Source organism: Dacryopinax primogenitus (genome assembly GCF_000292625.1).
Source record: "Dacryopinax primogenitus strain DJM-731 SS1 chromosome Unknown DACRYscaffold_5, whole genome shotgun sequence".
NCBI lineage: Eukaryota > Fungi > Basidiomycota > Dacrymycetes > Dacrymycetales > Dacrymycetaceae > Dacryopinax > Dacryopinax primogenitus.
This window is the reverse complement of record NW_024467202.1, coordinates 34,873-45,871: the sequence shown is the minus strand read 5'-3', so window position 1 is coordinate 45,871 and position 10,999 is coordinate 34,873. Positions and strand designations below refer to the sequence as shown.

The 10,999-nt window shown below is 53.2% G+C and overlaps 4 protein-coding genes across 4 annotated transcripts; 3 read left to right on the top strand and 1 right to left on the bottom strand.

The window, feature by feature from the left end:
• Positions 1-1,644: 1,644 nt before the first annotated feature.
• Positions 1,645-1,845, top strand: DACRYDRAFT_49284 (PAK-box/P21-Rho-binding protein; the record flags this gene model as incomplete). Its single annotated transcript, XM_040774890.1, has 1 exon — positions 1,645-1,845. A coding segment is annotated over one exon (201 nt), but the record flags the coding sequence as incomplete, so codon positions are not given.
• A 502-nt stretch (positions 1,846-2,347) lies between these two features.
• DACRYDRAFT_21038 (Pkinase-domain-containing protein) lies at positions 2,348-3,649 on the top strand. Its single transcript, XM_040772197.1, has 4 exons — positions 2,348-3,052; positions 3,111-3,260; positions 3,308-3,492; positions 3,549-3,649. The coding sequence occupies exons 1-4, from the start codon at positions 2,380-2,382 to the stop codon at positions 3,630-3,632; spliced, it is 1,092 nt and encodes a 363-aa protein (XP_040630330.1). The 5' UTR covers positions 2,348-2,379; the 3' UTR covers positions 3,633-3,649.
• Positions 3,650-4,637: 988 nt separating this feature from the next.
• DACRYDRAFT_114841 (uncharacterized protein) lies at positions 4,638-5,310 on the top strand (the record flags this gene model as incomplete). The annotated part of the gene is made up of 5 exons (XM_040769890.1): positions 4,638-4,732; positions 4,783-4,837; positions 4,888-5,067; positions 5,117-5,189; positions 5,241-5,310. 5 exons carry the CDS (start codon positions 4,638-4,640, stop codon positions 5,249-5,251), a joined length of 414 nt encoding a protein of 137 aa, XP_040630329.1. The 3' UTR covers positions 5,252-5,310.
• Positions 5,311-8,609: 3,299 nt separating this feature from the next.
• Positions 8,610-10,670, bottom strand: DACRYDRAFT_21036 (MFS general substrate transporter). Its single transcript, XM_040772196.1, has 11 exons — positions 10,344-10,670; positions 10,009-10,286; positions 9,801-9,954; positions 9,535-9,750; positions 9,475-9,483; positions 9,364-9,425; positions 9,277-9,311; positions 9,089-9,223; positions 9,013-9,035; positions 8,781-8,962; positions 8,610-8,731 (listed from the first exon to the last, which is right to left on the bottom strand). The coding sequence occupies exons 1-11, from the start codon at positions 10,549-10,551 to the stop codon at positions 8,651-8,653; spliced, it is 1,383 nt and encodes a 460-aa protein (XP_040630328.1). The 5' UTR covers positions 10,552-10,670; the 3' UTR covers positions 8,610-8,650.
• Positions 10,671-10,999: the final 329 nt, after the last annotated feature.

Here is a 10,999-nt window from a genome sequence, read left to right as displayed (position 1 = left end):
GATGTGTGTTGCGTTCATTATAGGGTCGGTCGTCACCCTGTCCCGGGGTCCTCGCTGTCGCCTCTCTTTCTCTCCCATCAACCAGCCACGACCTCACCGACTCCCCCCGATACCCTTAAGTGTTCCTCCTGGCGCGTTGCCGCGTTCGCAGAGTGCCATTTTCGTGTTCTGCCCCCGTTCACACTCAAGGAGAAAGGGAGGGACACACACACCCGTCGCCCCCTTGCCATCATCTTCTCACCTCAGCTTTAACCCCTCTCTACCCCTGTACACACGCTAGGCGCTGCCCAATTCCCCTTTCTAGCAACTGTCAGCGCCACTCCTTGCTCATTCAGCAACCTTCACTTTATACCAACGGTTATTCACCAACGTGCTCTTCACTACCGCCAGCACAATCTATATACTCAAGAGTAGGCAACGAGGCCGCATAGATGACTTCAGCCTCCCCTCCTCACATCAGGCGTGTAAACAGTTCACGCAATTACGGTGAATCGCCTTATGGAGACTACGACCGCCGGAGCTCCACACTCACAACCGCGACGACGATCGAGTACCATCGGCTGGACCCAAACTCAAAGAGCCTTGAAGCACTGGTCTTCTCCAGCGAGGACTATCCTGATGGAGATCTGAGTGCGACGGGACGTGAGAGAGAAAGGGAGAGGGAGAGAGAGTTTGGGATGCGACGTGTTTCCAGTGCTGGAGGACGGGAACGCGAGCACTCGAACTACTATGGCAGCCCTCTCTCCCCGCTGTCACCCCGCGAACGCGAGCGGGACAGGGACAGGGACAGGGAACGCGATTCGCAGCTCCAACCGTCTAACAGCAAACGGCTGACAAAGACCCGCCCAGCCCCTGGTTCGTTCCCTCCCGACGCGCCCTCTGGCACCCCTCCAGCGAACGCGAACGGGGAGCAACAACCGCGAATCTCAAGAATGCCCTCCCAGTCACAGCAGTACGGAAACGGTTATCCAGGGCGGCAGCGAGAATCTACAGCTCCTACCATATCCAACCCGGCACCTCTGACGGCATCCCGGCCTCCTCCACCACCACCGCCTTCGAACAAGATGGACGCGTTCGGCGCGTCGCCCATGTCTGCTATCAGCGTTGTTTCGTCTTCCCAAGTACAAATGTCGAACAGCGGTCTCCTCCCTTCTCCCTCAATCACCCCCACTCCTCTTACCGCAGGGGCCTTGTCCTCTTTCCAGGCGACGCCCAACCCATATGCGGGACGCCCACCCCCGCCTAGGCCAAGCAGGCAGAACACTGTCAACCTACTGGAGGACCCGTCTGTACCCGTACCTATGTCTGCACCCCTCCCGTCATCGCAGATGCTTGCCAGTCCGCAGTTGAGCATCCCCCTCCCTTCTCCCTCCGTCTCTGGCTCACCGAGCGACATCTCTCCTGGTGCAATTTCCCTTCCGGTAAGTCCCATGGTGGGCAGCGCAGAAGACGACTATACCCTAGTAAGCGGAGAAGCGCAGAAAGAAGAGGGAGAGAAGAAACCTATTTTTGGACGACAGCGAAGTAATACCCTTGGGAAGAGCAAGAAGGGCATGCTCGGTATTTTCTGGAATGGTACAGTGTTTTCCGTGTGGCCATGAAAGAAGGAAACTCATATATGCGTGTTTTCTCTCTGCAGGGCTCATGTCGAACAATCAGCGACCGGGTATCTCCGCGCCCTACGATCCGGTGCATCTCACGCATGTAGGGTTCAACTCCTCCACAGGAGAATTCATTGGCCTGCCAAAGGAATGGCAGATGCTCTTGCAAGAATCTGGCATCAGCAAGCACGAGCAGGAAGCCAACCCCCAAGCGGTGATGGACATTGTCCAGTTCTACCAAGAGAGCCAGCGGAAGCCCGACGAGCCGTGGATGAAGATCGTCGACAACGGCCGCGGGCCGGAAGAGGACGGCGAGGAAGACTGGGCTGGTACTGGGGGAACGGGCTCCCGTACCCCGCCCTCGGGGGCTTCACCCGTCCAACCACCCTTCGCGCAGGGGATGATGTCCCTCCAGCAGGCACAGGTCTCCCCTCCCCCTCCACCAGGAGAAAACGAGAAGCCCGCACGGGCGCCGTCTCTCGTAAGGAAGAAAAGCTCTGCTTCGCGTCTCGCTGGTTCCCGGCCTGGAACAGGCAGCGGAGCCCCGATCAGCGCGATGCCCTCTTTTGTGTCTCCCCCCATTCCTACGCCCGCGACGCCTGCCCAGCCTCAGGCACGCGACCCCCATTCCCCGCCATATAACAACAAGATCCCCCCTTCTTCCCAGCCTCTTCCCCCGTCGCTCGATCGGACCCTATCGACAACCCATCATAGTCCGACGCATATACCTCCCGCGCATCAGCACCAGCCAATCCAGCCGCACGCAACGCTCCCGCATATGGTACCCGGGGGCCCGCACAGACCTGCACCCCGTCCTCCGCCTGGGCCATCGCCCCATGGTCTGCCGAACGCTTCCCGCCCTGCTCCTCCCCCTCCGGGCAGTGCGGCTGCCGCAGCGCTGCACAAGGTGCCTGGTACCTCGAACACCCCTGGTCCCACTGCTCGTCCTAGGCAGCCGAAGAAGCCCACCAGGACAGCAGACGATAAGGAGGTCGAAGCGCGTCTGCGTGCGATCTGTACCGACGCAGACCCGACAAAGCTCTACCGCAACCTTGTCAAGATCGGCCAGGGCGCGAGTGGGGGGGTATACACCGCCTACCAAGTGGGGACAAACTTGCTCGTGGCAATTAAGCAGATGAACCTGGAGAAGCAACCTAAGAAGGACCTGATCATTAACGAGATCCTCGTTATGCGCTCCAGTAGGCATCCGAATATCGTCAACTTCATCGACTCGTTCTTGCATAAGGGCGATTTGTGGGTAGTGATGGAGTATATGGAGGGTGGCAGCTTGACAGACGTCGTCACGGCCAATATCATGACAGAGGGGCAGATCGCCGCTGTCAGTCGAGAGGTGTGCGAGGGCCTGAGGCATCTCCATTCCCACGGCGTCATTCACAGGGATATCAAGAGCGACAATGTTCTTCTGAGTCTGATGGGCGATATCAAACTGAGTACGTGACTCCTCTTGCCGAAGGGTGGATTGCTGAATTTGTGTTTTCTCTTTCCCAGCCGACTTCGGCTTCTGTGCGCAGATCTCTGATGGACACGCGAAGCGCACCACTATGGTCGGCACACCGTACTGGATGGCTCCAGAAGTCGTGACCCGGAAGGAATATGGGCCCAAAGTTGACATCTGGTCCTTGGGAATCATGGCCATCGGCAAGTCGCCTCCTGCCTACCCTTGTTCCTAGCTAACACGCGCACAGAAATGGTCGACGGCGAGCCGCCGTATCTGAATCAGAACCCGCTCAAGGCGCTGTACCTGATCGCGACAAACGGCACGCCCACGCTCCAGCATCCAGAAGCAATGTCCAACACGTTCAAAGACTTCATGGCGCGGTGTCTGGACGTGGACGTCGATCGCCGACCAGATGCGCCGACCCTCCTGCAGGTACGGCTTCTTTGATCCCGTGCACGTGAAATAAAATACTGATTGTGCGGCGGCAGCATGGGTTCTTCAAACGCGCCGAACCATTGAGAACCCTCGCGCCTCTCATCAAGGCCGCGAGGGAGGCAGCGAAGAAGAACTAGGTGGACGGTTGATACCTGGTTATCAGTCTGATTTTCTTCTTTTATGACTGTCGTTCTATATGTCTTCTTGCGGACCTGTGCAATTACATAGATATCCCGTTGCTCAGGGGGGTAAACAAGTGGAAATTTTGTGATCGAATCCAGCCCAGAAGCCGTCCTCAGCAGCGGAACTGTCATTCAAGCGGCCCCATGTCCACGGACGTTGGGAAAGCTGTGTGGAAGAACGATTGAATGGGGCTGGCCGTCGGTGATCTCCGACCCTTATTTGGAATTTCTATATGTCGAAACGTTGGTCCCCACGGAAGCAAATCAATGCGAAAAAGAGAGGCGCTCGATCAACACTCTGCTGCGTGTTCTTGCCACCCGAACGTAGCAACTCATGAATATGTACGAGTTTTCTTGACGACGTTTCTTGGGCGGCACCATGTTGGCAGCTTCGCTCAAACTCTATTTCACTTCTTGGCTTCATGACGCATGCCAGTGCGTCTCTTTACATGACTTATAGCGCCGAATAGCGGGCAGGCAACAACGCCCTGCAACGCCTTTATTCCAGATGCCTTCACTATTGACGACCTTGACAAACGATCGACAGATTTTAGGGCACCTATTGTGCACCTATTGTGCACCAATCCCGGCCTCCGAACGGCCTCCACTCGCATTTTGTCTTCTTTTTCCTGCCAGAAATCTCGACATGCAATCCATATCGAGATTCCAATCCAATGGCTAGCAATCACCGATTTGTGTGCTGGCGAAGCGTACCTCCCGGGAAAGGAAGGGGCTAGCCCTCGCGAGAAACGATTTTTCAGCGTCTGCTTTCACACTTCGCAGCGAAGGGCAGAACGGTCAAGAATCTCAGCTGGGACGAGACTTTTGACACTGAGCTCCAAGCAGCTCAGGCGCCTTCTTCCCACTATATCCCGGGATCCACTGACTATAAAAGCATGCCAGTTCTAGTCCACCCTCCATAACTCACCAATCTCCTGTCGCACAGAGCCTAATATCAACATGTCGACTGTTGCTCGCCGCGCAATTTCTAACCTCCGACGTGGCAGACAGCCTATTAAGCGTGTAACGAAGGCATGCTTCGCCTGTCAAAGAGCGTAAGTCATTGACCATGCTGTGTTCACCAAGTCTCCTAACTCTCCCTCAGGCACGTGAAGTGCTCCGGAGAGATACCCCAGTGTGACCGCTGCGCCAGGCGAAACGTATGTATCGTGCTGCTGCTTCCAACTGTTGTATTTAAGTCTTCACCCAGCAAGAATGCGGGTATATCCCAGGCAGAGATGGTCGAAGCAATAAAGCCACACGTGCCACCATATCCGTCGATCCTTCTTCCAGTAACTCTGCTGCGGACTCAGGTGCAGACATCACCGCCTCTGCCCATGTAGACGACCCGTTTTACGGAACACCAACCGCGGCGAATGCGGACTCGACTGTAGAGGAAAATCCGAACCCTTTCGAGCAGGATTGATCTCGGTCAACAGGGTGCGATGAAAGACGGAGATGCGGCCGACATTCGGGTCGTTCGGTTCAGCCCCATCACCCAAAAAATGGCAGGTGCGTGCTCCAAACCTTCATCGGTGTATGTGTATGCTTAAATTTTCTCAGCGAATAAGTGACGCTCGGTGGTGAAATGTAGATAGGTTCGGAAAAAAGGCTAGGTTTGCGTAAATGTGACCAGTCTGATGCGCACCGTAAGACGCCTGAGTTATGTCCAACTTCTCTTCCTCTCAATACGTTGCTGCTCTCCATTCGTTTCTTGTCCGACTAGCATGGCGGGGACCCTGCGTACGAAACAGCTCTCGCTTTTCTCCTACTCATGGATTGGTCTAGACGGAGTTCAGACCTTGCCTGTGACGCATCATGCTAAGGCGTGCCTTCAGCATACATATCCTCTCTCTAACTCCTTCTAGATCGTGCCAAGTTTCTTATCTTGTTACACTCGCACAGACAAGAGCCAGGAATCCCTACGAAGCGGCGAAACATTGATTTGCCAACCGATAGGTTCCTAAAGCAACCAAGCGTGCACTCAGCTGTCGGAAGGCTTTAAACTGTCCCCGAATGAATCGAGCGCACAGCGAACTATGTCAAGCGGTGACTGAGTGTCTGTCCATAGCCAGATTCAAATAGCAGTGGTCCACCAGCGGCTAGCGCGCTCAGCCCTCTTTAGCTGCGTCACTCCGTATTCATCAAGTCTTGTGAACGATTTCACTATTTGATAACTTATAGCTTGGAAAGCGAGTGGGACGATTGAGGCATTTCCACCTCATTTCCGCGCGGCGAATGAGATATTAACGATAGAGGCCAGAATTGCGCGTTGTTGGTACTTGACGCAACGAAAATGCTTGGGCCAGCACCGGTACCGAATCAGGGCAAGGGAATTCACAGCGGAAGGTGAGAATCGTAACGTTCGCAAATTCCAGACATGGGTACCTCGAATTCAAAGGGCTTCGTCCACGAAGAACGCTTGCTATATGGCGATTTCTGGATTTCACGCTGGATCAAAGAATCAGGGTAGTACCAGAGTATGCAACAGCAGCCGTGACTCGTCGTCTACATCCAGCCTCGCTGCCGGCAGGTAGCTAACGCCGTCCAACTAGCCTAAGCGAGCCGCCAGCACCAGCCGATCGATCACCCGCCGCGTGTGGCGAGACGGAATTGTGCCAGCAAACAAACCTTCGGCACCGATGTTGGGGAGTAGTCAAACGTCAAGCTCATCAGCATTAATCCTAGCAATTACGCGGGCATAATGCATACCGCGTCTTGACGTTTTGCAATGATCCAAAATCACCAAAAGTTGTTTGCATCCGCGCGGTTCGGCGCTGCTCTGTGTACCAGCCCCTCTGCAACAGGACGTGCCCCTTTGCCTCTCTACCCTGGCTGACTGCTGGAGAATATTTCATCAACTGACGAGATTGGGCTGCTATCTGTGCTCGTATGGCTGGCAAAACGTATTGCTGCGTATCTTGGTGTAACGCCAATATCTGATGCCGTTGATGATGCGCTCACCTCCCAGGTGTATCACTTCCCATTATGAACGTAAATGGACGCAATGAGATGATACGAGTATGGACCTGCGCGGGGTAACAGTAATGCAATCTTGTCATACATTTCACGGTCGATCTTTCGGCAGGAGCTTTGCACGTCGGCAGAGGCGGGCGCACGCTTCGCTATGCGACGCCTATCAAGGTTTCCGGACGCGTTGATCTATGGATACTTGACATAGACGGTTAATGGGACCTGGAGAGACCATTGGAATTCTTGGGTGACAATGGTCGGCGGGTCAGAAGCACTTCCGATCCGAATACATGTGCTCCTGATCCCGCTGGGACTTCTGTGAGACTCAGGCCACGCATGCCCTGATGTCCACTATGCTGGAATGAGAATCGGCTCCATGGCTCCTATACGCCATGTCGGAAATGCTGTTGCTTAGCAGGCGGATGTTGGCGACGGGATACCCTGCCATTCTTGGTTGCTCGGAGGATTAGACAGGGGTTTCGTTCCCACCGAGACCTGGAACTTGACCCGAAACATCGACATCAACTGCTGATCACAAACACACCAAATGCAAGCGAATAACAACAACGCGTTTGTCTTTCCGGAGGCTGTAGGTTCCGAAGAACATTGGCCGATCTATCTGGATGACTATTCCATGACTCTCTTCATCACTGACCAGCCTTAGCGAGCCCTCTGGGTGGACATTGGTTCGCCTGCTCTCCCGAGATTGGACGTATTGGATAATGAGACGATGCTCATGCCATCCCACGGAAATGGTGGGCGTATCATTGCCGCACGGATAATCGAGTGCGTGACCATCATCGCAACAATAGAAGTGCATCACTTCCTCTAGCTCACTCATTCGTCAGCCCGGTATAAATGCCCTCTGTCATGCAGCGTTGTACCTCAGGAAACCGAACTCAAATCGCCTCCTCAACCGAACAAGTATTCCTGCATATAACATACCCTGTTCTGTCGACGACATAACAATGGCTGATGCAATTGATTACACTCAACACGGCGGTCACGCGTCTATGGCTTGCGAGAAGTGCCGCAAATCGTTGGTTTCTTCCCAACATGCAGGATGCGCTCTAACGTGAAACATAGGAAGAAGAAGTGTGAGGCGGGAAGCACTCCAGGCACTTGCAAAGCTTGCGAGACCGCTGGGGTGCGCCTTCATCACTGAGTCTGTAATACTAGCCATTCATGCTGATGGATGCACGGCGATAGGTTGGATGTGTTTGGGGCAAAGATGGGAGGAATAAAAGCGGCAATAGCGGCAATTAGTCCTTTGGGTGTAGCCAGGGGGTTGGTGATGGCCACAGTATGTTGCCGAATTTCTGCCATCAAAAAACCCGGCTTATGTGACTTTAGACGCAAACCTAACAAGGAGGAGTATGGAGGATAGGGGAATCAAGCAGGGGAGACCACTTTATCCGTAGTTAAACATTGTGGTTGCGTATGAATTGCAAGATGGTCAGATGTTACCTGACTAGATGTCGACACATTGCGTCCGTCCGGCAGCTGTAATGACAGGAACAACCGAAAGGCCAAAGGCGTCAAGTCTCCGCATATTCTGTTCCTACGACAGCGCATGCCACATTAGCCCCTTTATCACGATGATCTTTGAAATCATATGGCAGCACTTTCTCTATATTTGCATTTCGGCGTCGTCTCTAGAGGCAGGGTGTGAAAATGATACTCTCCGCCCCGGATTCAGTATGTTATGCGAACCAACCCGCCTAATAATTCCGGTATCCCGTAAGCGAGCTCGCTTCACACTATAAGCGCTCACGGCAAATATTGTTCCTGTCCCGAACATATCTTGATCCCGTCCAAACTGGCTTACTTGCCGCAACTCAATCGCCCTGTCGATGGCTTCGCAATTCTCACGCCAGGGAAACATGTGTTTTGTTGCTCTGATGCTTCTCCTTGGGTTGAGACACAGCCGCTCTGCATGTTAAAGGGTGCAAAATGGAGAAATATATCATTTTCTATTATGTCAACACCTTTACGATGCATCACACCATCAGATGTCCCTGCTTCCGTCCGAGTGCCAACCATGAGAAGGTAAGAAGCCCCGTCCCTCCCAGCATGCATACCTCGTGGAATGTTCAGTTACACTGGAGACACATGGGAAAACAGACTTACGCCGGCAAACACGCATGGCCTGTACCAGATGTACGGTGGACTATTGCCCACTAGTGCTCCCGTGATTGGTGTTCCTGTGAGACCAGCAAATGCCATAATGAAAATGGAAAATCCGAACCGAATGCCGATCTCAAAGACGTGGTCTGACATGATGGCAAACATGGGCGCCATAAGACTGATAACTAACGCCAAATGTGTAAGTGAAAGGTTGATAATACACCGGTGAACGTACAGGCTCCGGAAAACAGACCGAATCTGATGAGCAGCGTCAGTCATTTGTCACAAGTCCTCACGGCACGACAGCTCACAACACACAGAAGACTGTGACTCCTGCCATATTGGTGCACGCAATCAGAATCAACAATAAGATGGCCGATACCGCAGTTGACGGAACAAGCAAAGGCATTATACCGGTCTTGTCCGCGAAGACGTTTGGCAAGGTTCTACATGGACAATTTCAATGGCGGAGGCAGAAACCCAAAAACACGTAGCTTACCTCCCTATCATTGAAGCTGCGTTGATAATGGCAATCTGCAGGCGCTTAATCAGGAGAGCCGCTGACGGCAACTGATATGTGACACACGGTATAGAATGCATAGTTGTCTGATAAGCCGTGACTGGAAGCAAACAGTTGAATGTAGAAGACTAGCACATATCCAGAGCCTGAAAGTCACCAGAAGGAATAAAAGCGTACAAGGGTAGACTGTCTCTTGGGTAAGAATTGGCAAGGAACATGGGCCAAAGGTGGACATACAAAGACCCCACCAGACAAGGACCATTCCCAGTACTGCGGTGATGTACGGAGGATCGGTGAAGAAGCGGCGTAAATCAGGCTTCGGATGATCCTTCTTCGGAGCTAAGCGTGGAGAAGCCAGCAGGTTGGCGGCCAACAACAGCCCTAGCATAATGAAACCCGTGATACGGACCGCCCAAACGTATCCAACTTCAACAAACAAATTACTCAGCAAAACTGGGCCACGGATCAGAGATAAGCCATTGGGAGGACTTAGGAAGGCTGACTGGGGAAGACAATTCCTCCGGTGGAGGAGCCAGACTGAACAACTCCAATCGCTAGAGCGCGTCGTTTCTGGAAGTAGTGGGATATGATACTGATGGCCGGGAGGTATAGCATCCCACCGCCAATTCCTTGCCCGACTGCTTGGCTGAGAAAGACCTATACCAACATCATGTTGGGTGCCTGGTGGTGGCAAGGTAGGTAGATGCACACCTGATAGTATTGGTCGTGTTGCGCAGCGCTTTGCGCAAACAAACTTCCGACCATGATCACCATCCCACCTATCATCAAATGCCTGAAGTATCCGGCGTCAAACAATCTCCCCGTTGGCAATCCCATAGCGAAGAGAAAAAAGAGTTGAAGGGAGCCGATCCATGAGATTGCGGACGTTGAGGAGGACGGAAGCATCGTCTGCACGTAATACGACTGATACACGCCGTAGGCATTGGTGTAACCAAATGTACAGACAAGGCAGAGCCAAGCACCGGCGACTATACCAAAGTAGTCAGTGTCAAATCAGGAGATATTATATGATTCGCTATCCCCACCTGTGAGCCAGCCCCGCAGGCCACCTTCCGGGTACGTATGGTGTGGCAACGTCGGTGCGGATGCGCGATCGGCAGGTTTTTCCTGCCCCTGGACTACAGCCTCGATAGAGGATGGTGTTGGAAGCTCCAAAGATCCCTCGCCAGATGGCCGTGTCTTTTCGTGAGTTCCCCCAGCACTCCCATTGCTAAGAGTCATTTGCGAATCCATAGTAGTTGTCGTTCGTAGAGGTTCAAGAGGAGACGCTTATGGAGATATGCAGTAAGCCCTCATTTCCACTGAGTGTACACGCCAGCGCTGCATGAATTCCACGGTGAAGAAGATGGCCCAGAGATGAGCGTCCGAGGATATTGGGGGAAAACATAGCGGGCTGAAGGAAGCCGGCGTTGACGTCCCTGATTTGTGTCGGCGGAATTTTCCGCCAGATGAATGGAAGTGGAGGCTGACTAATAAAAGCTCAAGGTCTTTTTGGGGCTGATACAGTCTGCGGAAGCGACAATGGCCGTACAGCTTTTTATACAATTCTGTGCTCCTTGCCATAACACCAAGAACAAAATGTGGACATATGTCATGCACATCAAAGTCCACTCATATATCGCAAATTTGCGTATTTTCAAGCACGTACGAAACTCTACAGTTTTCACGTATGTTGTATGTA